The sequence below is a fragment of the Chamaea fasciata genome, unplaced genomic scaffold (assembly GCF_029207755.1).
Source record: "Chamaea fasciata isolate MVZ Bird 193981 ecotype frontalis unplaced genomic scaffold, bChaFas1.0.hap1 SCAF_2, whole genome shotgun sequence".
NCBI classification, from domain to species: domain Eukaryota; kingdom Metazoa; phylum Chordata; class Aves; order Passeriformes; family Sylviidae; genus Chamaea; species Chamaea fasciata.
The window spans coordinates 43,523,502-43,549,429 of NW_027094087.1; the positions used below are offsets into that span (position 1 = coordinate 43,523,502).

The 25,928-nt window shown below is 38.7% G+C and overlaps 1 protein-coding gene across 10 annotated transcripts in view; it reads left to right on the plus strand.

Annotated features, from left to right (window-relative positions):
• Positions 1-24,860, plus strand: part of RNF17 (ring finger protein 17) — a 40,836-nt gene extending 15,976 nt beyond the window's left edge. For 4 of the 10 annotated variants that reach the window (XM_066175814.1, XM_066175815.1, XM_066175812.1 and 1 more), the window contains 23 exons: positions 3-168; positions 1,420-1,610; positions 2,175-2,313; positions 2,788-2,941; positions 3,627-3,742; positions 4,689-4,809; positions 5,564-5,681; positions 7,275-7,496; positions 8,434-8,584; positions 9,660-9,778; positions 10,373-10,463; positions 11,309-11,439; positions 11,755-12,056; positions 13,193-13,356; positions 14,159-14,278; positions 16,735-16,815; positions 17,463-17,588; positions 19,987-20,091; positions 20,652-20,802; positions 21,715-21,850; positions 23,091-23,280; positions 23,622-23,723; positions 24,576-24,859. In XM_066175814.1, coding sequence (XP_066031911.1) covers positions 3-168; positions 1,420-1,610; positions 2,175-2,313; positions 2,788-2,941; positions 3,627-3,742; positions 4,689-4,809; positions 5,564-5,681; positions 7,275-7,496; positions 8,434-8,584; positions 9,660-9,778; positions 10,373-10,463; positions 11,309-11,439; positions 11,755-12,056; positions 13,193-13,356; positions 14,159-14,278; positions 16,735-16,815; positions 17,463-17,588; positions 19,987-20,091; positions 20,652-20,802; positions 21,715-21,850; positions 23,091-23,280; positions 23,622-23,720 — 3,193 coding nt within the window. In that variant the 3' untranslated portion in view covers positions 23,721-23,723; positions 24,576-24,859. Of the gene's footprint in view, positions 1-2; positions 169-1,419; positions 1,611-2,174; positions 2,314-2,787; positions 2,942-3,626; positions 3,743-4,688; positions 4,810-5,563; positions 5,682-7,274; positions 7,497-8,433; positions 8,585-9,659; positions 9,779-10,372; positions 10,464-11,308; positions 11,440-11,754; positions 12,057-13,192; positions 13,357-14,158; positions 14,279-16,734; positions 16,816-17,462; positions 17,589-17,740; positions 17,939-19,986; positions 20,092-20,651; positions 20,803-21,714; positions 21,851-23,090; positions 23,281-23,621; positions 23,724-24,575 lie in introns of those variants that run through there. The other 6 variants (XM_066175813.1, XM_066175816.1, XM_066175817.1 and 3 more) reach the window with 6 other exon arrangements.
• The last annotated feature ends 1,068 nt before the right edge of the window (positions 24,861-25,928 follow it).

Sequence of the window (25,928 nt, forward strand, 5' to 3'; positions counted from 1 at the left end):
AGATATGATCCCACTGAAAAGCCTGATCCTGCTACTCTGCAAACTATTGAAACCCATGACATTTGTCTGTTTGTGAGGAAGCCTGACCAGCACATTGAGGCAGAGCTGGCAGCCATTCCTCCTTTAGCAGTAAGGTGTTCACTGAAGGATGTTGTTCCCAAAAATGAAGTAAGTACAAACAGCTTGAAGTGTTTTAGGAACAACTTCATTAGATTTATGTTAAAGAGTTTAAATACAGAATTTAAAATAATCTTATTCCAGTGTAAACAGAAGGAAACTCAAGAGTACAGGGGGTATTTTTTTAAAAGTTAAATTCTCTTGTAAAAAGATGTGTTGCATTGCTTTCATTGGAAAAGAAACGAGCTTATAGCAGTCTGCCCATGAGAGTACAAATGCACATTTTAGGCTTAAATCTCACCGCTCATAAGTTAGACATGTTTTTTTGTGAAGTTTAAAAATTAACTGCAAAATTGATCCTCTTATTTTGTCTCTGATACCTATGAAAGTTACCTAGTAACTTTCAAAAGTCATGCAAACAAAGAATAAATTCTTAAAAAATTTTAAGAGACTCTCTTCAGAGATTGTACTTATTACTTAAAAAAATTTGCCACTCTTTTTAAGTGTTATTTATTCTCTTTCAGTATAACCACAAATAAAGTACTGTCAACATTTATTCCATTACAAAAAAAGCATATATATGTTCCAGTATTATTTTCTTCAGCATTCAGTTTTTGTTAGGCTTGCTTTATTCTTGTCACATTCACATGGAAATGAGCTAAGTCAATACAACTGTGCATTTCTGACAGTATTAACTGTATGGTATTATATTAAAATGTATTAATGAATTGTATTAAAATGCCTTCCTTATATGTGCTTTCATGTTTTTCTGTGCCTTAAAGGCAGATTTGCAGTATCAAATGAGAAATGCATTAACTTGATCCCAGGGAAATAAATTCAGACAGGCTTTTTCAAGGTAGAAAAAACGTTACACTGGATGCTGTGGAGAGCAGCAGTGTGTAAATTGATTAAATCATGTTGTGCGTTTATGTAAAGACACAAGAAACTTAGATTTCTGCTCTCTCAATTCATGGGAAAGTCATGAAATGGAACAAATGAGATGATTCTGGTTTATGCGTCAAAACAATCTGAGGGGATCTTCAGAGAGAAACATGGTGGAAACTGCAATCCTTTGGTCTGACTCAGTTTTATACAGCTTAATACATATACTTATCCATAATTAAAGAACTCTATTCAGTGCTGTCCTGGCTATGGACTAGACAAGCTGACCATGTTCAGTATTTAATCTGTCCAGATGCATCTATGCTGTCTTCCTTGCATTTATTTTACCTTAATTACAGTTTGTATTTTTTGTTTTAACGTTCTCTGACATCCTCAGTAGCCTTTTTCTTTCTAATACAGGATGAAGGTTGGGAAGAGGAGGCAAAGACAAAATTTTTAGAAATGGTAAATAATAAAGTTGTTTCAATGATGGTGTTTAGAGAAGAGGATGGTGTTCTCATTGTGGATTTGAGAAAATCTCCATTTAATGAAATAAGCAGTAACATACCACTGTCTCTCAAGGATGCTTTGGTTTTCTTGGATTTGGCAAGGTATGTGTCCTCCTTTGGTTCATGCTCCTGTATTCTGTAAGTGAGGATAAAGTAATGCTTACCAAGTGAAGTTTACTAAGCTGGTTGCTTTTGCAGTGTTCCATATATCAATGTGTGATGTATTAACCTTCAGCAGTGTCTGTTGATTTCCTTTTTTCACCTTCACCAATAAGCCCCATGCTATACTCATTTGCAATAGTCAGGCTTCATTTAGATAGGGAACTTTATTTTAGAAAATGGCAAAATATATATTTCTGTACAATTTTTAAATAACAGGGGCTAAATGAGAAGCCCTTGGTGTCTATTACAGACAGAAAACCACACAGAAATAAGCCTGGCATCTGTTTGATTTGGCTGGTAGGCAGTGGGAAAAGCATCGCAGATAATTGGCTGCACCACCTGCAAGAAGGAAAGTTTAAGCTATACATAAAAGTATGAATCAAGTAATTTTTAGAAGACCATTTTGTGGTTCTTTAATGGGAAATTTGACATCTGAATATAAAAGGGTTCATTTGCAGGTGATTTTGACTGACTTTATTCAAAATTCTGCTTTGTTTACCTTAGGTTTAAATTACAGCTTCCCAGTCAGTTGGAAAATTACAGCATCTCTCGCTACAGTCCACCAGATATTCCACAGGAAGGAGAAGAGGTCTTTGTTGTGGTTTGTCACATTAATAGTCCGAGTGATTTCTATCTCTGCTTGGTAAGTTGAGAAATAAAGTCTGTTTGGATGAAACTATGAATAAACTTTTTAATGTTGAGCTATTTGTAGTCTACGTTAGATAAGCTACAACTTCCCTTAGGTTCTGTTTGTTGTTACCAGTGGTAGGATTCATAGAATTAATAGGTGAGATTAATTCCAACAGTCTTTGATTCAGCCTAGTTAAATTCCAGGAATTCTTAAAATCCCAAAGTTTTTGTCAATTATGTAACATGAGTAATTCCTTTGTGGGTGTGCAGTATTTTACTGGTTAGAATGGTGATTGAACAGGGCACTGTTCAATAGCTGTTAGGCTCTTTAATTCATTTTATGTATTCATGACCAGTTTAATTTTGGAGGGAAGACTAGGAAGTACAGTGCTAGAAAAAAAAATTTATCCCTTTACAGAGGAAAAAATGCCATTAAAAAGAATATCTGCTGTGGATGTGTGTGTGTTTTTTTTTTTTTTTATTTCAGAGAGAGAGTGTGGAATCTTTAGGTCTTCTAGAGAAAATTCAGGAGATGTATAAACAGGAGAATGGTAAACACATGGAAATTTTCTGCCCAGTTGAAGGCCAAGCCTGCATTGCTAAACAGGATGATGGGAATTGGTACAGAGCACAGATTATAGGTGAAGTATTGATTCTTTTGCTCTAATGCTAGGTTACACAATTAGATGAGTTGGTAGGTCAGAGTCATATGCTGGATATGAGCAGTAACATCCAGGCACTATTTTTACTAGGAATTATGGTGCTACCAGATAGCTTCATAAAGTCAGTAGTACTAATTCACATCCTTTTGCTATTAATAGACTGGTTTAAACAGCTGTTCTTCTTTAAACAGAGATGCAACATACTCAGTTTTCTGGAGATTATTAAAATTCTATGACATAATTATTTAAAGTAGTATTTCTCTTACTATTGCAGTTTGAACTGCAGCTTTGGCTGTTCCAGCCAACCTGTGAGTGTATCTGGTGTTGGTGTATAATTCCAGAGGGAACGGGGGGCTTGTGCTTGTGCTGAGTCTGTGTTGCCTGTGTGTGGGCATTGTAGCATGTCTGTGCTTACATGTTTACTTGGCATGTGTTCCATGTGCCTGTGTCTCACAAAGGGGGCCAAAATGGGGCTGTCATTTCAGGGACCTGAAAGAGCTGGCTCCTAAAGAATACTCATTTTGATAGGGTTATAAAAATTCAAAAAAATTGATACTGGGTGATCATGTGGCACGAATGTGGGGTCTGCTCTGAAATTCTGGTGCTTTAACCTGTATCAGATACTAAGTTTTTGTTGAAAATACTTTGCTTGTTTTCCTTGAAGGGCTGCCAAGTTGTCAGGAGGTTCTGGTAAAGTACGTTGACTATGGCAACATTGCGAACTTAACTAACAAAGACATACGCAGAGTGAAACAGGAGTTTCTGAGCTTTCCTGAAAAGGTAAATGCCTGGATTAAGCACTCAAAATTAACAGCATCTCAGTGAATGAGAGGGGAAAGAGAAATGTTCACCTTCTGAAATACATAAAATAAATAAAATGTTGAGGAACTTCCTTTTTGCCCACCATTATGAAGTGTCTCACTTAATGTTTTGGGTGCATACTGAAAACTCTTAATTTTTTTTATATCTTTCAGATGTAAATTAAATCAAGTGTTGCTCTGCAGTGTACATACTGCAGAAGAGGTATATATACAATATGTATATGCATGTGTATTTAATTCACTTAAATTAAACTTATTTCCATAATAAGCCAAACAAATTTTTGCATTCTTTCCCTTTTAAACGAAAATCTTGTCATAAGGGACGGTTTAAATAAATTTTGTTTGATTTATAGCATTTAAAATTTGGTGGTTTTCTAACTTGAGGAATGGTTGGAGTGTCCCCCTTTTGACAAGGAGGAAAACTTGACTGGGAAGGAAAATGGCAAAGTGTTTCTGTCAAATAAAAAAATGTACATAGATGGAAACAATTATTTTCTTTGCTGTTCATTTGATAGTTTTGGTTTCCAGTCATAATTATGCTGAACTTTGAAACTTCGTATGTTGATGGGGTGTTTTTTAACTAGTTGAAGGCACCAGTTGGCTTTTTTTATTTAAGCGCAATAATCTTTAATGATCTCTGCGTCAGTTCTATGCCTTACCGTAAAGGGAGGCAAAGAGATTTAAACTTTGTATTTCAACAAGATCATCTCTGAATGTGAGGTTCATGCTCAGCTGCTGGGAAGGGAGGGATCATTTTGAACTAAATCAGACTGTGGCAATGTGGAACCAGAAGCCAAGGTTGTGCTGTGTTATATGAGGGCAAAGCAAAGCCTGTGATTCAGTTGTAATGAGATGATCTTACTCTGTATGTGATGTTAGTTGTGTAATCTTGAGTTATTCTTCAGGCAATCAGGTGTAGGCTGGCTTGCATTGAGCCATTCAAAGGGGCAAATGAGTGGAACAGAGAAGCCAAGGAAAGATTTGAAGAAATGACTGAAGATAAGCTGATGTTGTGTTCAGTTATTGGTAAGTCAGGAGTGTATTAATTTCTGTTCATATATTATTAAGTTGACTCAAATGTAGTAACAATCACTTTGATATTGAAAATTGTACTTATTTTTAATAAGTACTAATATAAATAGTACTTGGTTCATACCTGGTAGAGATCTCCAATCAGAGGATAGAATTTAGATATTCTTACTCCAGGCTGAGGCGTAACAGATAAAACTTGGAACAAAAGCTGGCTTCATGTCTTGTCTTACAGACCACACCAGTGTTACATAATATAAGTATTCTGGTTATTCAAATGGGCTTGTTTCCAAAAGTACTAGCTGTCCTTGATGTTTTCTGACTTCAGTGGTAGCTGGGAATGTTTGCTGCTGCTCTAAAATATTGCCGAAAAATAAAAATAATTTCAGATAACACATTTATGCCTTAGTAGGATTTTTCTCTATACCATATATTGTTCACATGTAGTTACTTACTTTTCAGCCCTTGTGGAATGATGATTTGGAACCCATTTAATAAATGGAGTTATATGTAGCAGTTGGAGTTTTCGTACAAAAGCATTTTGTGATTATTGGTGCATTTTAAGTTAATTTTATAGATATGTCAAAGCTTAAGCATCTGCATATTGTTGATGTTCAGAATCAATTATTTTGTACATCAAATGTAATTTTGGAGAAATCTGTCTTTTAGTATTATTTGTCATTCCTCTAAAGTCATAGTCTTCATACTGTCGTTGATTGGCACTAATTATGTTGATATTATTCATTCACAGAAATTTTAGATAATAACATCTTATCTGTTGAACTCTTCAATGCCTCTGCTGATAATGGGAGGAAATTTAGTATTAACTGCCAGCTAGTTGAGGAAGACTTAGCATCCTACATACCTGGGTAAATACACTGTGCATTAATTTTGAAGTGTTTGGAAATACAGAATTTGTGTGTTGAAACTGCTGGTGCTGGTGTGTCATCTCCAGTGGCTGTAATTTACCACATGTGCGATAAAATAATTTTCAAATCACATTCATCAGCTGGTGTAATTTAAAGTAACTGCAGTTTGATAGTTGAAGTCTCAAACTAAATCTTGACTAATGTATTGAAGTTGTACCTGTGAAAAAGTTGGAGATCAAATGTTTGCATCGTACTTGTGGTGTCCCTAAGTGCCAAATCTTCCCAAAGTGTTTATTGTTAAGGTTCCCATTCTCATGTAGTAAGAAAAAGAATTTGTCTTAAACCTGCACCTAAGGGGAGTCATCTCTTTGGGAGGTCTGCTACTAGAAAACACTTGAGTAGCCAGCTGTGACAGCAACAGGAGAGTTGGAAAGACAGCAGAGTTGGGAAGTGTGGTGGGGGAGATGAGGCTGATGGGGATATAACTCGGCTGCATTTAATTTGCTGGCTTTTTCCAAGATAATCCATGGACTATATTCATGAAAATCTGTAGTTACTCTTTCATTAATAATCTTTGAGTACTGATGGAAATATATCATTAAATGGGACGTTTCCATTTCAAAAGGAAATTCCTGAATTTGCTTTTTTCTGGAGGAAGCATGTAAGTGGATTTTCTTAGCTCAGAAATGTAACTAGATCTTAGTGACACTCTAATACTTCCACAGTCACAATTTTTAGTAGAATTTTTGTAAATTATGCAACCTGAAAAGCTGAGTTTTTTCCCTGTCACAAAGGTATTTTCTTGTGTCCGGTCTGTACTTAGATGCCTGCTTCCAGCCTTCAGTCAAGGGGGTATGTTCCTTTAGCATAAATTGCTGTGTAACACATGATCCCTTGAATAAGCTGGATTTTATGATCCAGCTCACTCCCCCTTCTTTAGTTGGACTGGGGAGAAAGTAAAAAGAAACTCAAGCAAGAAAACTCATGGGTTAAAATAAAGACAGAGAAATCGCTTATCAAGTACTGTTGCAGGAAAAACAGGCTTGATTTTACTTAGTTATTACTAATTCAGGCATTGGTACACAAAAGACAAATACTTACAGCACCTACCCTCCCCTTTTCCCAGGGTCGAGTTTATTCCAAGCACCTCACTTTCCTCTCCTGCACTTGAGTTACACTCAGTCCATACAGAAGAGGCAGTGAGTGGTGCAGGGAGCTGGGGTCAGGACGCAGCAGCTTATCCATGCTGCTCCTTCCTTCTTTTCTTCCTGTGCTTTAGAATGGGCCCTCCAGAGGCCTTTGTCCCTTATTTTGTGGAATAAGAGGCCCACTCCAGATCTTCTGTTCTTATGATCTTGGTGTTCCCTTTGCTATCTCTTCTGTTTCATGAATGTGCAAGAATACCTTCTAAAGGAGAATAAAAATATTACTATCGTTAGTGTTTCAGGCCTAGCACTTACAAATGTTTCTGTCTAAGCTATAACTCACTTTCTTTCATGCTGAGTAATGCCTGTCATTTTGTTATTGAGCCTTTTTCACTTTGTTTAAAATATTTTTAAACTTTCCATTCTAATTATCATGTGCTCTTTACAGGTACACTGAAAGAACTGAAGTAAGGCCCAATGAAATATGGGATGATCCTCCAGATGAAATTCCTAAAACCTCAGAAGCTTTCATTCCTATAGACATAGAACCTGTGGATGAAGGAGATTTCAGATCGCTTTGTAACAAGGAGTTACATGGGAGAATTAGTCATGTCGTGTCTCCTAGTAAAATTTTTGTACAATTGCTGTCATCAGAAAGTATACTGAAAAGGTACTAAAATTCAAAGAACTTCCCTTCAGTTAAGGTGTTCTTATTACAAAGCTGTGAAGTATTGTTAGAACAAACTCTGAGAGTTGCATTTACTTGTACTGTGTACTTCTTGAGGGCTGCTGACTTACTTGCCTTTGTTGAGGAAAATACAGGAGCAGAAGAGATGTTGGCACTGTATTGTGGCTTATTAAACAGCGTTGATTTCAAATTAAGTATATGATCTCACTCATTTTTCAAATCAGTTTTATTGGGGCCTCATGAATGCAACACTGTCCAAAAAGATTAAATCTTCCTGCTCCTTCTTATCTCTTTCCTGTTCCCTCATTAGAAATCTGGTTTAAAAAAACCCCTGTATCCCAAGTTTTAGAACTTAGTAGGAATAGCAGGTCTGTTTTTCCAAAATGCTTCCAGTGCCCTGTTAGGAAGTTTGAAGACAATTTCTAGATGTAGTGTATATCAGCCTGCCTTTGGTAGATACTCAGGTAACATTCAGGTAGTCATGCCTACTCTTTGAAGATAGTTAAAAGAGTGTGTCGTGGTTTAATGCAAGTTGCTTATTTATTTATTGATCTTTTCATCTTCTTGGCTGTAACAACCTAGAGTTCCATTTATGTTGTCATGACATGGTGTACCACACTCTCAAGCTGTCAAGAGAAAACGGTGTCATTTTCAAAGAGTGCCATAGAAAGCACTGAGGGTTGCTCACATTAATTCCAGTGTCTAAGTAAACATGATAGGTTTACAGACTTTAAATCAGGATGCTTGTGTTTTGGAACTTCCATTTCATGTATTTCTAACATGTCACAAAGAAAAACTGTAATACTTTGCATCTGTTAAAACTGTAAATCTTTGTTGTATGCTAGTTAAACAATGACTGAATAAGCCCTTTATATACAACATTAAATTTTATCACTAAAAAAACTTTATTGAATGTTAGTTTACAGGAGGAGATGGCGTCCTTCTACCAAGAATCTCAGTCAGAGTCTGTGAAGTGGGAGAGTGGAATGCACTGTGCTGTTTACATACATGATGTGGGACAGTGGCAAAGAGGTCAGATCAGCAGGATTGTCTCTGAAATGAGTGCAGAGGTAAAGCTCTTACCGTAACAGGGTTCATACTTATATTTCTAAACTTGAAAGTGTCACTGAATAAAATAAGGCCAAGTCTTTGCTTCTTTCTTCTGTATTAATATTTTCTCACAGTCTTTTGCTTTTTAGAGTTTAAGTCATGCTGTACATTGCTGCAGATCAGTTGACTGTCTTGTCAAAGCTCAGGTGCCTTTAGTAGAGAATGTGGTAGTTGAGGAAGGCTCATGAGGCTGACAGTCTCTTTATTTACACTGCCCTTTGGAATATGGCAGAGATTCCCAAGCTATAGTCTAACAATTCCTTTTGGATTCTAGAACGTGTTTGAAACTGAGGGTCACAGTAGTTCAAACTTAATGATCCTTTTTAAAAGATGGAGCCAGTTGAACAGCACAGGAACACATGTAGTCATGCAGTTGGATGAACCCTGAAGTGATGGAGATGCACTGTGCCATGTAGCTGTAACATTTTCCACAGGAAGCTTACACAGCGCTGCTTGAAACATGCGTTTTGTTTCAAGCCAATTTGAAAACAATGAGCACCAGAAAAAGCATTTTGTGGCTAGATACTTATGTGTCTCCAAAGTAGGAATGGCTTTTTGATCAGACAGACAATCCAGGACTGGATTGCTGTTGATTTTTTTTTTTCCACCATCATCAGGTTGTGCCCAGGGGCCTTCTTAGCAGGAAGCAGAAATGGGACTTTGTACCGATGGGAAATGTGTTCCTCAGGTTTGCATCATCTGCTTTCTGAGCCTAAGAGCCTTCAAACAGCTATTTAAGCCCATCACAATAAAAAGCAAGTGGTGGAGGAAAGCTATTTCGGTGTTTCTTGGTTTACAAAAAGTCAGGAAAGTTGTTTAACCCCCTTTGAGCACATTTGTATGGTTTGTCCCTTTGCTGTGCTGTGATCGTTTCTTAAGTTGTGATGAAGTATTTCAGTGCAAGAGGCATTTTTTAAATCCCAGTAACGTTTGAATTTTTTAACCTCCTCAGGGGTACTTTGAATTACCATTTTTTATAGGTAACAGTAAGAGAGGGGTTATTTTTTCTGTTCTGTTGTTTCTTGCCTGCAACAGGTACTACTTTATGATTCTGGAGCTGAAAAAACAGTGGATGTCAGCTGTCTAAGAAAACTTGAGGAAAGCATGAAAACCATTAGGACATTAGCAATAGAATGTTCACTGACAGAAATAAGGTAGCCTTTCCCTTATACTGAGTGGCAGCATTAGAAACTAATAATGACATGCCTTTGTTAGCACTGATTATTTAGGATTTGGATGTGGTTTGCTTTTTGAACAAAGAAATGGGGTGGTGGCTGTGATTTATTTGATAAAGGTTTGGAGTTTTTTCTAAGGGTTATACTGTATAATAGTAAAGCAGAAACTGTGCTGTAGAAATAAATAATATTTATAGGTTGAGGTACAAAATAGCGAACAGATTTCATTGAATATTCTTTTTCTGTGGCTCAGAATTTGAGATGAATTGGATCTCACGAAACTCTACAGAAGGTCTCTTTTCTAGCCTGTTATGGCAGGTGTCATAACTTCTAGGCCTCATGATCCTTCTCATTTTGAAATTCTGGGCTTGTATTTTATTTTTCTGGTTGAAGAAATCCAGAAATTAATAATGATTTCATATTACTCTTGACTGTAGTAGAGATTTTTTTTTTCTGTAACACTTTAGGCAATTAAAAAAAAAGCCAAGTTTTTAGTAGAGGGGAGGATTTGGTGGTTATGCTCAGGAGATGGCAACTTCTTTTGTACCTAAAGATTATCATTTTTTCTGTTAGACCCACAGGTGGAAGCACACGGTGGACAGCAACAGTGTGTGAATGCTTATCCCACTACCTAACTGGAGCACAAGTGAAAATAGTCATAGAGGTTTGTAATCAAAACCAGTGGTATTTATAAAATTTCTGTCAGGTTGTCTACTAATTTGGGATTGTTTTTCTTTTAATATTGTACCTTTCAAAAAGTCGTGAATAGAACTTGATTTTATAGTTGTTTGCTCTAGGAAAAAAGGTGCTTTTTCTTCTTTCTGCTTTACTTTTGTTATTCACTGGAACATTAGAGCAGTTGGCTGCCCAGTGTGGAGAGAACTTCATCTTTGATATATTTGGTTACTGAAGAATAGTATGTGTATCTCTGAGGTCATCCGATACTGACATCCTTTATGGACAGATAAGCAAGCTGCTCAGGTTCTTGATGACAATGATATCAGCAGCTACTGTATTAGTTTTCAAGCCTCAGAGACTGAAAGAATTAATCCAGTGCTATATGAATATCATTAGTAATTGTTCTCTTCTATGATTTAAAAGATAAAACCAAACCCAGGATTATTAGAAGGGTTTGATTTGTTCTGCATCTGTTGTATTGTATTTGTTCAGCTGCCAGTGGTATTTTACAGTGTATGTGGAAATAAAAGCAGCGATGAGTGAAGTTATTGGTGCATGGGTTTAAATCTCCTGCTGGAAAACGAGTTTTTTGCACTTGATTCTATTAAAAAAGCTGAGGGAAAAAGCAATTTTTAATTCTACAACTCTTTTTTAATGTCATGTGTAGAACAGTTGGTAAAATGATTGGAACTGTCATATGGATTAAATAAATTCGTGTCTTCTCCTGTGGGCATCAGTTGTTCAAGGATGTCTGATTGATAGTCAGTACCAATAAAATGAAAAATATGCCTGTAGTTTAGAAGAAATGCATATTTGTAATTTGTTGTCCAGCTCTCCCATTTTTTCCAGGAAAATGAAATGAGTTGTGCATTGCCTGTGAAAATTCTTTGCAAAGACAAAACAGGAAAAATGACTGATACTTCTGAATACCTTATTGAGCAGGGTTTGGCTCTTAGAAACAGGTTTGGATACTTTTCTTTTATATTCTCTAAGACTTACGTTCATATTTGACCAAACTAATAAGTAAATCAAAAAAATTGGATTGTATTCTACAGTTCCAGCAACAGAACTCCCATCATCTTACTTGAGTATAATGTTATTTATTGTATCCATGGCACATTTCACTTCTCTTAAGTTTGTAGATGAGATGCTTGACAGTATTTTGAGATCCTTTACCACTTCTGTGTGTTTGGTTTTCTTACTTGTATTATTTTGTAGTTTTGCACTTTTCAGGTTCTTTGTCAGTTAATATATTGATATTTGATTGAATCTTCTAGAACTGGTAAAGCTGATGGGTTTTGTTCAGAGTCCGAGGAACATCTTGAAGTACACTTCGAGCAGGAGAACGCACAGCTGGATGGTTGCAATTCCAGAATTTCCTGTGCAAGAAACGGGACTGTTCCAGAGGAAAACAGCACTATTTCAGAGAGTGAACAAAAACTACTCAAACCATGCAAACCTCTTTCAGGAGTGGATGAAGTATATACATCTCCCATTGTTCCTGAAGAAAAAATTTTCCAGGCTGTAGTGAGTTGTATTGGAAGTGATGGAACTATTTATATAATACCAAAACTATTTGGTGAGTTTACACAGAAGAAAAGACATCTATGAATCTGAGTGTTCCTGGGTATCAGAGTGTATACTAGAACACCTGTCTGGTACATGTTCACTGTTCTGAAAGATTCCTCCTGGGGAGGTGATGTTCTTTGGTGTGAGGGACAAAAATTCTCTCTGTCCTTAAATCAGCTTTCCTGTCCTTCCACCCTCCCAAGAAATCCAGAAACCCAAAGCACTTGGATGGTCAGGTTACTTGCCTTTCTCCTCTAGGCTGTAATGGGTAAAGCAGCAAGTGCTTTTTGTATTATTGACTGATAAAGTAAATGCAGTAATTACTTCAAAGTGATGAAGTTACAGTTACAAAGATTCTTGGAAGTTAGCTTGGTTCTCAGACACTGCTGCATTTTTTTCCTTCAGTTTAAGCTCAGTACACAGTTTCTTCAGAGTCTTTATCTGCATTGTGGTACATTCTGTAACTCACAATGTTTTCTGTTTCTATTGTTTGAAAGGGGTTCATTTTCTTCTGGCAGATGCGGTGTTGCTCCTCAGTTCCGTGTTAGGATATTGTGCTTTAGAGAAACATTTACATATGAGAACATTAATTTCTTTTTTTCTGCACAAGTATATTTAACTACAAGATTATGTAACTATTCATAAAACTTTGAAATTCAAAGTACAGTACACTTGCACAAGAGTGTGTATTTCTCCTGCAGTTCTTGCTGTAGGCTGTGCCCACTGCAGAAGAGGTTCTTCTGGACACCTCTTCTGTGTTCTTTCATGGTGTCCTACCACTGAAACACTGGTCTGGGAGTTTGTTGTGTTGTTCATGCTTTGTTTGGCTCTGATATTAGTGCTGCCTAGGTGTCAGTCACAAAATTTATAGACTCTTCTATAAGTTCTTCTGAGATTAGAACTCAGAATTACTAATAGCTTCAGAGTTGGAGATGCAGTTTACTGTTTAAGTAGTAGCTCTTCTGCATATACTAGATATTGAACATACATATTGTATCAGTGTTGGAAAATATATTTTGGAGCTGCACATGTTTTATGTTTATACATATATTCATCTGAATCTAGTGGGGTTTAGGGATGGAAATATTTTGCATGAGTGTTAGGGACTATTTTTAATTTATTTTTTATTTCACCCCCTCTCCCAAGAACCTGCACTAAACAAACTGATGGCTGAAATACAAAGTACCTTCAAAGGCCTTGGTCTCCTGATACCCTACTGCTGGAAAAAGGGAGAAGCCTGTGTTGTAAGAGGATCAGATACTGTGTGGTATCGAGCTAAAATTATAGAAGTCAGCGGTAGTATTCTCCAGGTAAGTTTGATTGTATGGGGAGGAATGGGGAGGGTGTATGTCTGTCTGCATCTGCGTGTTTAAAAAATACATATAATCCAATCCTCTAAAATAAATACCAGATTTCACTTTTTTTCATTCAGCTGACCTGACTAAGCAAATATTGGTTCTGCTTAAAAGTGTTGATTACTGTCCTCATTTTTACATTTATTTTGAAGATCAAATCTGTCTACCTATTGCAGTTGTCACAATTTTTCCTGTAGTTTCCCTAGTAATGATACATTTTCTTAAGTAAAAAGCTGCTCTTCATCTCCTGTAGGTAATCCCTTTTAGATTTTTTATTTTACTGTTCTTACCATATGTAGAATGCTTTGAAAACAATCAGGTTTAGCATCCCACGCCTGCCCTATCTTCACCCAAAAAGTATTGGCTATTTGTTTCTAATTCTTTCTGCTGCACAGGTATAGAGCTTCCTCTCATTAACTGTTGATCTTACCTAAGCTCTTGAGTCTGCTTATGATTTTTGAATGCAGACTTGCAAAATCTATCCTAGATCACAAATTTTTCTGCTTTCAATTTTAAACTGGTGTTGGTTATTCCACAAAAGGTAGGAGTTTTTGCAAGAGAAGTTTACAAACTGAATTTCTAATCTGCCATACCACTTTCATAATCTTTTCTTGCTTTTCCACTTTGTCACATCACCTCCTTACCATCAAACCATTAATTTCTTCCACAAAAGTAATGCTGTAAATGACCGCATTCCCTTACTAAGCTTCATGCAGAAACCAGGAATTATTTCACGAAAGCCTTTTATTTCCCACAGGTACAGTACATAGATCATGGTTACATAGAGAGCATTCCTCAGTGTCACCTGTATCCAACTACATTTTACACTGGCATTCCTCCATTTTGCATCCCATGTCAGCTCTACAAGGTGCTGCCGGTGAGTTGTGGCACATCTGTGTGTTAGTAGGTGGTTACTGAAATCAGTGCCCTGCTCAGTCAGAAGGGATGAGAGTATTTGGTGCTATCTTCTCTTGCCTGCAAGGATTCAGAGAAGAGATGATGAAGATTGTTTCAGCAGGTCCTTATCTGGACCCAACAGGTTTGCTTTATGAGGGGACCATGCTAGAAATGTAGCTGGCAGTGGAGTTAAACCTTTGTGAGACAGGACGCTGCAGGGTTGGCAGGGGGACACTGAGGTGATAATTCATTTTGCTATAGCAGCAACAAAAAGTAAGTCCTGGGCTTCTAAATGCTGTGTGGCCAGACAAGCTGAAATTTTCAAGTCCTGCCAAATTGTGTTTGTAACATTCTGAACTTTGCTGTGTAGGAAACAATCTGAACTAATACAGGTGAATTATTTTAGGGGTTTTTGTCAGTAAGTAATCAGTATGTAAATAAAACATCTTCATGTACCATCACACCTTGCTTACTCTGAATGGTGCACTTACAGAAGCGAGTTACTGAAATTACCAGCTTGCTTTTATTGCTAGAAGCAGTTAAACTGATAGAGTAAGGAAGGCTGCAGCTCCAGCAGGAGTGTTGGGGCAGGGACAGGCAGCAGAGCTGCCAGCAAAAGGTAGCATGGTAGGAAAGGTAGCCCAGGAAGGAAATCTGGTGAAGGTGGTGAGAAGGCTGTGTAGCATCAGGGTGGCTGAGGAGTTGGATAGCTGATTCCAAGTGCAGTCTGCAGTGGACCCACAGCCAAACAGCCAGAAACCCTCCCAGCAGCATGTGTAGAAGAGAGAAGGGGCAATAGTGCAGTAGAGCTGAACCTTGCAGTGGCAAGGACCCGCAAGAAGAAGGGATTTTCCCCAGTGTGAGGTGTGCTTGCAGCGCTGCCTCGTCACTGTGCAGGCTGATGGGGACAGAGCTGGCGCATCAGGAGAGAGGCCAGGGCGGAGGAGGGCAGACCCTGCTCCCTGTGTAACCCCCAGTGCAGCTGACAAGGCCATGGAGATAGGAGTGGGTGCTCCCTTCTGAGAGGGTCAGAGGAACCCAAGTGCTGACCCCACACTCTCTAGGGGGAGGGATGGTGTTCCTGCCTGTTGGTATCACTGAGAGGCTGCCAGGCCTTGTAATCCCACCCACTGTCACCCACTGCCATGAGTTATCCACTGCTGTTGACACCAGTGATACTCCTCAGATTGCTCCTGGCTGGATCTGCAGGGGTTGCAGATCCCAAGAGTGTTTTTGAGGATCTGTGGACTGCTGTTGGTTTTTCACCAGTCCTGCCTCTCAGAGGGAAGGAGTTTGAGAGGTCCAGTCCAGTCTGGTGAGATAAGAAATCATTACAGGACTGCTGCCACAGCCAGTGGTTGGGCTGCTTGGGTGATGGCACTCCCTTTGAGGAGCCTGGTCTACTGGGCTCCTGTGGGGCCCATCTCTCAAAGGGGAAGAGCATCTTTGGTCTGTAGGCATACCAAACCTGGAGAGGGATTGCAGGTCAGCAGGAGAGTACCTGAAGAGCAGCACCTGTGGGAGTGAGTCCAGGGAAGGACAATGAAGATCAGAGGGCTGGAGCACCTGTTCTGTGAAGACAGGCTTGAGAGAGTTGGGGCTGTTTATCCTGGAGAAGAGAAGGCTCCAGGGAGACCTTCAGCACCTTCCAGTACCTTAAAGGGTTTACAAGAGAGCTGGGGGAGGGACTCCTTACAAGGTCATGGAGTGATAGGACAAGGGGGAGTATCTTAAAACTGACAGAGGGCAAGTTTAAATTTGATACTAGGAAGAAAATCTTTACTGCAAGGGTGGCAGGACATGGGAACAGGCTGCCCTGGGATGTTGTTGATGCCCATCCCTGAAATGTTAAGGCCAGGTTGGAGGGGGCTTGGAGCAACCTGGTTTCTCACATTTTTCACAGGTCTAGTAGAAGGTGCTCCTTGCCCACAGCAGGAGGGTTGAAACTTTAGGTTCAAACTTCAGGTAGAATCTTTAAGGTTCTTTCCAACCCAAACCAGTCCATGATTTTATGAAAGACAGGGTTATAAGCATACAGGTTGGAAACCAAACAGATACAGCTGAGAATAAGAGGAAGTATTTAAGATATTCTGTGTTTTGTTGTGTTATTTTAGATTCTATAGTTCTTTGGATTAGGCTTCAGATAATTTTGTACAACATACATTATTGTGTACATAGTATCAGTTAGATTTGGCAAGCAGCATCTTTCTAAGCCATTTCAGGATTTGAAAAGTGTGGGTTGCATTGTCACATAAATTTTAATGCACCAAATAGCAGATAGTGTTTAAATCATTGTAAATAAATCAAACTAATGATGTGTGTTGTCAAGTCAGATTTTTCTTAATGGTAGTCATGTATTTCCATCTACCCTAAGAATAGGAAGAATATTACTTGTTAGCATTTTAATGTGTGGGTTTCTTGCTTTTCTCCAAATAGATTGGAAATTTTTGGCAGCAGGATGCAGTAGATGACCTTCAAAAACTTCTGAAAAATGAAGAGGTTGAAATTCATGTTGAGGTAGCCTAATTTATTCATAGATGTGAAATGAAGCAAATCTTTGTTGTCTTTTTCCTTTTAACTGACATTAAGAATGATACATGAAGGAGTATAGCAGTAAATACATTTCTTAGACAAAACAGAAACAACAACCGAACTTACTTCTCCTGTGACTTTACCTTTGTTAGAATTTTCAGGCCTTTAATATTAGAGTTAGTGCTGTTTTTACACCCTTTTCATACTGAGTTGTTGTTCTGACAAGTAACCTACCTATCAGCAGCATAAATTGTTCTAAATTATATTTTAAGTGATAAAATTCTGACATAATTATGTATGAGTGTGCTTAAATTTTTTTATTAAAATTATAAGGAAAGACATTTGTTTTGTCTGAAAACAAGCCATTTCAGACCATTTAATGATAAATTATGAATGGGAAAGGGTTTGAGTGAGCAAGTATGGGGTAATATTTCAGTGTTAGAATGAGCAATTGGTGCTGCCGTATCAGAGAGATTCCCATTTGTGTTATAACTGATGTTAATAGGCATCTTGGTCTTGTATCTTTGAGTGTTATGCATATCAACATGAGAGATTTGAATTTCTTGGTCACTATTTCTAAAACTTCAGTCCCAGTATTACTATCACAGTCCTGTTTTGTCGTGTGTGAATAGGAATTACCAGATAACCCATGGGGCAAGTTGTCCATCAGCCTGTATTTTGGGGGGATGTCACTTTCATCCTTCATGGCATACCAGAAGTACTGTGTTGCTGAAGATGGCCAGGACATACAGAAGGTGGTGAGACACGTGTGTGTGTGTGTGTGTGTGTGTGTGTGTGTGTGTGTGTGTGTGTGTGTGTGTGTGTGTCCCTGTTGCTGTTCTAACATTGGAAAGATTATTTTGTTGCTAGTTGTGACCTCGAAGGATTTGTTACTTTTTAAATATTTCAGTGTGGTTTTGTGCTGTAAGCAGCAGTAGGACTGAGCACACAGGTCAGCTCGGGAAGCTACAATGTGCTGATAAGACTCTGTGGAACAGCAAATTGCCAAGAGTTTGTTCATGGACTCTAATGAAGAGAGATTTTTGCACTTCCATTTAAAGTCCAGCTAGTTTTTTTGTTCCTCTGAAACACTAGGAATAAGGTAATACTTTTATCATTTGAAGGGATTAGTTATTCATAGAAATGTATCCAAGGATGGAGTAAACTAAATCAAGTGTTTCATCATAAACCCAGTGATTTATAGGGGAGTTACCTAGGCTCTTTATTCCAAGAGTCTGGGACACTTACCTGATGTTCTGTAGGGGAGGATTGAAGTTTCTACCTAACTCCATTGCCTTAACAAAAAAACCCTGTACATAAGTAATTTTTTGTGTTCTTTTTTTTTTTTTTGTTCCTTGAAATCTGACGATCGAGTTATTTGAATTTCTAAGACTTTGTTATTGCATTTTTCTCTTAATTCTGTTTAAGTCTGCCAGTGTACTTTTCTTTCCAACATACATCTTTCCTTCAGAAAATAATTTTCCAGTACAGAGTCTGCTGCTGGTACAAAGCTTGAGTTGTCTGCCAGTGGGCTCATGATGCAGTGAGAAAAATCCCTCCGTGTATATTAGAACTGAGTAACCATGGAAAACCTAATTGTAAATCAGTCTCTTGTTGCATTTTCATGAAGTCAGCTCAACGCGCATCTTTCTGCAAACTAAATATGGATTTGGAAATGAGATTTGTGCCTTTAACACAAAAATTAAATTTGGAAAACAAAAATAAAGCTGTGTAAGAGGGTTGTGAGCAAGAAGCATTTGGAGGGCCCGAAGTCCTTTCCTCAAGGAGTAATAGCATCAAGCAGATCCATTCCAGGAATACGTGACTCAGAACAATTTGTGAGAAAACGGGCATGGAAGCATTCAGTTGTAGACCAGAAAAGAAGCAAGGCATCCAGAACTCGAGCTGAACCTCAGGAACAGCAGAAGTGGGAAGCAAGCAGCTCTGAACACATTCAATTATAATCAGCTTTAGTTTTAGCTGTAGGGACTCAGCAGCCATGCTCACCAGACAGCTAAAATGCATTATTTTTATGTAAAGTGTAACCATTAAGTATTATTTTATTCTGTAGTTTTATAACTTTATTTCACAGCTTCAAATCTGTGATTTGGGGTAAGTTAAGCTAATAAGAACTTTATTCTGTTTTGTGAGCTTTGCAACTGCTAACAGTGGCTTATGCGGAGCTTGCTGCACCCATTGCTGCACTGTGTCACTGCCTTTGAGATGTGCTTGTGTTGAGTTGCAGAGTTGAGATTAGGAGCTGGTCTTTGTTACCATATGACAGTCCTTGCTTAGGCATTAGCCTGAAAGATTCCTGGTAGGGCAGTGGGGTGTTGGAGAATGCATCAGAACCTCCAAGTGTGCTGAGCTTTACAGCAGTGACTCTCATTCCAGGTGTGTGTGTGTCCAGCTGTGGTCAGGTGGTTCCTGACTCAGTGCTCTTGATAGTTTTGCAGAAGTCTGGCATTCAGATTATGTGTAGCTGTGATTTAGTTAGACACCCTTTCTTTAGAAGTATATACTTTGAATGGAAAAAAATTCATTTTTCCTAATCAAGTTTGAGGAACATAATGATTTTTTTGTACTGCATCCTCTGTCAGATTCTGCAGAGGAAAGAAAGGGTCAAGGTGTTTCATTTTCCAGTTACATATGTTGTTTCTACTTTTCTCTTTTCCTGGGGCATAATGGAAAGTGTTCATCAAGTAAATGGGTAAAAATGTATTTTGGAGAAATTGTACATTCTGTTATTTATCATGCTTTAAATACAAGAGATAATAGGAACTCTATTCATGGTTATGATCTAGCTGAGCTGTGTGCCATATATCCTTCTAAAGTATAATTTAATGCACCAGGGTTTATTTTTTGGTGAACCAAATGCAGTAATGGCATGTAGACTTCAAACTGTAAAATACATGGTTCTAAAAGAAGATACTGAGTAAAAGTATCATTCTTCTAAACAAAGTAACTGGGCAGTGCTGTGCTGCTAAGAAAAATCTGTATCTGTACGTTGCAATGTGGGTTTGTTTCATCAAGGACACACTCCTTATTGTTACTATACACCTGCTTAGGTATGACTTCTGGTTCAAAGGAGTTACCTAAGTTAGTATCTATTTTGTTATTCAGTATGATGCTCAGCTGAAGTCTGTCTTGGTCTAGGGGGTATTCGAAGGAGACCTTTCACCTTCATACCTGCTGCAGCCACTGCCTGTCCCGGGAGAAATCTTTCCTGTTACAGTTACCCACGTGGTGTCCCCTAAGGAGGTGAGTGTGTCTGGTCAGCATCTCCCATGCTGCAGTGCCATGGAGCTGGTGAAAAAGAAGTCACAGCTGGCAATCTTAGAGCATTAGAGGCTGCAAAATGCACCTGAGCTGTTGGTGCAGGGGTTTATGTGGGGCAGCTCTCCAAGTGAACTTTTAGCTGAAATAACCTCATAGGTGGGGGCAGTGAAACACTAATCATTTCTCTAGAAAAATGAATTTAAAGAATTACACTACTGCAGTCTGGTATTTAGCTTTTTTAATAAGAAAATAGGTCGTTGGATTTTAATGTGGCAGGATAGTAGTGAATTCTGTGTTAGCCCACACAACTTCCTGGAGTTCTGCCCAATCTCCCAGGCAAAAGGCTGAATGTCATGTGCACTGATAAAAGATTTCTGTGTGGATGTTGAATGATGAAATAGAGAAGAAAGGGGAGCAAGGAAGTGCTGAACCCTTCAAAGATGGGATCTGGATTATAAAAGTAATCTTTTAATAATGGTTGGAATTCTTAGTTTCTAAATCACCTGCAAAAATAGTAACATCAGAGCTTTTTCTTTAAATAGATTTATATTTGTTTTGATTCTTCTGGGAACCTTACAAAGTGCTCTGCCACAGAGAGAGCTGCCAGCTGTGACTCAGAGAGCCTTAATAAAGCCCTGAAGTGGTGCAATAAAATTGTAAAGACCCTTCCTCATCTAACAAACTTCAAAAAAGGTATGTTGTGTGTTTATTCTCCCTGTTGTTTCACGTGGATATTCAGAAATCCTGAGTTTCCTTTTCTATTTCTACATAGCTTTAAATAAAAGTTTAGGAGAGTAAGGAGTAACATCGCACTATAATTACATGATACACTGTAATACATTTTTACTCTTCTTTAAATGGAGGCTTTTGTGTCATTTTGCTCCACTGGAAAACAATGGGCAGAACTCAGACTCCTGATGCCTGTTAGAGTTATGAGCAGACTTTAGATCGTGTTTGGCAGCAATAAAACGTTCCCCTAAAGGCACCTGTCATTGAACTGTGAAAATTCTATTAAATATTCAAAAGACAAGAATTATGTACAGAAAACCACGTTATAAATGTTCAGAAGTCATGTGAGCCCTAAGGAGCAGCAGTTTAATGTCCACAGATGTTGGGTCTAAGCTAGCACAAGTATGGCTGTCTAAAACCTGGTGAAGGAAGCAGTTCTCACTCATACTTGATTCTGCCAACTCCTAAAAGTCTGGTTGAGGTTTTAGGCATTATCTGCCTCCTGTCTTCCAGACTTGTGTCTAATCACTTGGAGATCAATCTGTTTACTGACTGGATTGTGCGGATGAGTCCAAGTTGAAAAGTTGGAACATTAAACTGTTTTGGATCATTATCTTTCCACCAAGTAATTTGCTGTTATTTCTCACCATTGCCATGTGAGGTAGAGAAACTTGACTTAAATTGCATAGTACTGATTGGATTGGAGTTCAGAGAGAATTGGAGGATGCATGGAACAAAATTAAAGTACAGTTTTGATAAGGAAGAGGAGACTTAATCTTGGTCACAAAGTAAAGTGGATTTTCAAGGTCAGTTTATACTGCACTGAGTACTCTGGGGTATTTTGTGATGGTTTTGGTTTTTTTCTTTCTTTTACAGAGCTGCCTTGCCTTGCAGAGTATGTGGATGGTTTATGGTATAGAGCTAAGCTCCTCTCTATTACACAGCTTGTCCCTGTTGAGATTCTGGTTCAGTTTGTTGACTATGGTACTTACTTAGTTGCACCATCAAGCAGGTAATTAAGTAACAAAAAAATGCACTTAGATCATAAAATATGTACTTATAAATAAATATATGTATGTTACATTTATTATTAATTCTTATAGAACTACACATATACATTTTGCCATCATTTACTAATGGATTTCAGTTAGAGAGAAAGTGGTTAGCTGGTTAAATAATTTGTCTGCAGGGTGTGGGGTTTGTACACCTGCTTCTGTTTCAGGTTGTTCTGAGAAGCCCATTATTATAATACCAGCTTTCTCCGTTAGCCCCAGTTACTTAACCTGCAAGTGGGCTCAGATTAATCTGCTTCTGCACCTGAGAACCTTACTCAAAACAAGGGCTGAGCCCTCCAGGTGTACGAACAAATCCCAATCCTGCGTGACTGTAGTCTACACAGAAGACAGCTGGGGAATAAACTAAGGGAATAAGGGAGTATCTGAGTGGGACACACCCTGCTCTGCCTGTGTAGAAAATGAAAATTCAGATCCCTGTTGTGTGCAGTTCTGAGACACTCTGGACTGCTTCTGTGCTGACACAGATGGCAGTTGAGTGTCTCAAACATCCCTGGCTTTTAGGGTTCCCTAAGCCTGAATTTCTCAGATATATATACATTTTTATATATATGGAGAGTACAGGGCATATACAGAACCTATATATAGTAGCTATATATATACACACACATATGTAGTGCTTAATCAGAATGACTTGCTCTCAAGTTTCTTGTGAAATGTACACTTCCTTGCTGAAGATGATGCAAAAATGGGGAATTGAACAGATTTTGTGCTTTACAGTCTGTTAGGGTCTTGGGAGACAGTGTCTTCTGTTTCAGAGTTGCATTTCCTGCTCTGCTTCCCCATTCCTTTGCTTCTGGCATAGAAAAATAAAGAATGGGGAGATGATAATGTAAACCCCAGGTATCCACTTCCAGTAGTGTGTCTAGAGCACATCAAGGTGTGAAGCATTTGGACCACAAAGGTTTGTGGAGCTGCATTGTGATGGTTCATGCTTGGATTCCTGTACTTCAGTCTGGGTTTGGCTCTCGGGGGGGTCTCTGATGCTGGGCTGCTTTTTGATAGTTCCTGTGCTAAGTCCTTCAGAGGGCCTGGCCCTGCCTGAGGAATTGTTGGGTCTGATGTTGGCATGTTCCTGGTTCCCACACCATAAATGTTCTGTGTGAGCCACTCAGCCATCCCCATGTCCTCCCTGGCAGGTGGATTGCTGTGGGCAAACACTTCTCATTTTGGTTTCAGATTGCGTCACATACCTTGTCCTCTGCTGAAGTACCCAGTGCAAGCAGTACGAGTTGTGCTGGCTGGATTTAGACCTGCTTCAGATGACAAAAATGTGGAAAGAATTCCTTATTCCCCAGAATGGAGCTTGAAAGCATTGTGGGCCATGCTGGACTGTGTTGAAGGAAAGCATCTCTTTGCTTCCATACTTGTAAGAAATCTTCTGGGTTTTTTTCCTAGTTTCTGCTGAGCCTAAAATTCTTACTAGCACTCTAATTTCTAAGTCTTTGTGTTACTGTGAACCCTCATATTTTAAAATGGAAAACCATTTACCATGAAGGAATGCCAAGAGAAAATGGTGTGGAGTTCTTAATTCTGCAATCATAAAGTCTTTGAGCATTCCTATTATTTTAAAACCAGTTTTCTTTATTTAAAAACAGAGGTATTCTTTTTGTATTCACAGTTCCATTTAAACAGTGAGTGCAGCCAGTAAAATCTTTCAGTATCAGCTTGAGATTTAAATCTCTAACTGTCAACACTCTAAACTTTCAGACTCTTTCACCAGAGGTTACCATTTCTTTGTATGGAGATGACAAAAATCTGGTTCATCTGAAGCTGATAGAAATGGGTCTTGCAGAGTTAGATGGGTGACATGTAAGTACAATGACCGTGAACTACAAATTCATACCATTGGGGAGGAATGATTTCTGAAGTTTTAAGCCAAGCATAAACTGCCAGTAATGTGGACAATTAGGGTTTATTAAAAAAAAAAAAAATCCCTTCTGTCCACACATCCATTCTATTAGTAAAGTATTTAACATAAAACAAAAAGCTGTTAAAAATTAACATCTTTACGTACCATTAATGAAACCTGCAGTTTTAAGAACTTACAGGCACTGAAACAAAGAATCCTAGGGTGGTATAACAAACAGCTTCTGCTGCCAGTAACTGAACAAGGAAACTTGCAGATGTGGCAGTGTAGTCTGCCCAGACAGTCAAAACCAATCTTCTTTATTTTCTGCTTTTAATCTCTGTCAGGTGCTGGTGGTTCTCAGTGTTTGCCAACATCCATGATAACATACTGGCCTCCACATGTCTAGACAAACATGGAACATTTTTAATGAAGAGCCACATATTATGTTATTGTTATCTATGGACAATACCAGAGATTTGGATTTTCAGATTTCTTGGCCAACCCTGTTATGTCATATTTTTCCTTCCCATTTAATAAACACTTTTCTAGCAGCTGTGAACAGAAGATATTCCTAACACTTTCTAATATTGAAATAGTGAAATTATGTATCCACATCTCAATCTTTTCTGGCCTTGGAACCTTAAGTTTTGTTCTGTGATACCCTTCTCATAGAAGCAGATGGAACTAATGCATAGTGGTGAAGAATTAGATCAAAAGCTGATGCTGGGACACTAGTTCTAGTATCTCATTAGAAGACTTGGAGGGAACATGATAGTTTTGTTATCGTGACATAACTCTTGTTTGTGTTTCAGGTTTATTTGGTGACAGACGTGTCCACCCAGCACCAGACAGGAAGCAAACAGTGGCGGCTGCATTCCTGTCTTTGTTCTGAAATACGTTTGCATTGTTGTTGGTTTCTGTTTTCACTTTCAGGTGGTGGTACATCTCTTTCACTTCAGAGTTTGGGAATAAACAGTTTGGTTAGCATGCACCTGAAAGTTTGTTTTCCTTTACTGCTACAGTATGTGAGGTTTCTTTGGGTGTCTCTTCATTGTACTAAATCCTTTACCTGTAAAGCTCAGCCCCTCCCAGCCTTTCCAGTGAGAGCTTTGCCTAGATTACCAAGGAAAAGACTTTGTGATGTTCATGTGTGATGAAGACTCCACAACCTCTCCAGGCAGCCAGTTCCAGGGCTCAGTCACCCTCCCAGTAAAGCAGCCTCTTGCTGTTCACAGGGAACCTGCTGTGCATCAGTCTGTGCTCATACACACAGAGCATGGCACACATCTCTTCCTTCAGGCTCCCATGAAAGCAAGGGTCCGAAGCTGACTGCAGTGCCCAGGCACAACAGGACAAGCAGTGGAAGGATCCTGCCACACTTCCAGTACATATTCAGGACAGTCAGATATGGCCTAGATGCTGTCGACCATACCCCAGACAGGTCATGCTCGTTTTCATTTAAAAAAGACCAAAACCCCATTGTTTATCACCCATCTTGAAAGCAATTTAGCCCTGAATTATGTAACAGCTGCTGTTCGAGCAGTTTGACCCAAAAGGCCAGGACCTGTCTCCACCCAACCAGGTAACTTCTGGGTGTGAGTGAGCACAGTTCTCATTGCCACCCTGGGAGTAATAAGGGGCATAGACAGAGTAAGGACAGAGCTTGCCTTCTCTGAGGAGAAAAAGGTGAGGGGGCAGACAAGACAAGGAGAAGAAAGTATCTTCTGCCTTGTGAGAGAAGGAAACATTTTTCAGCATGCACAAGAATGAAGACTTAAAGCAGCCAGCCCAGCAGCAACCTTTTGATAGTAGGTACTGCAGAATTTTGAAAGTCAGCTTAAAAATACCTGTCAGGTGGGAAAACTAGATGAGATTACTTTTGTTTATTTTCTGGTGTTTCTGAGTAGCTTGGAGAATGAACCTGTCCCCCAGTCTCACCTCTGTTAGCCCTGTGAGTACAGAGGAGCAGTTTATAGAACAGACTCTGCAGTCTGCTAATGCTGTTTCCTCCTAACTCCAAATTGAAGAAAATAAGATGATGAAAGAAAAAGAATAGCCCAAGACTGCCATTCCTTTGGTTTAAGTCAAACAGTAAGCAAACTGATGTCTAAAATAAGGTGTGGTCTACAGCTGTTTGAGTGTTCACTGATAGCTGATTTAAAAAA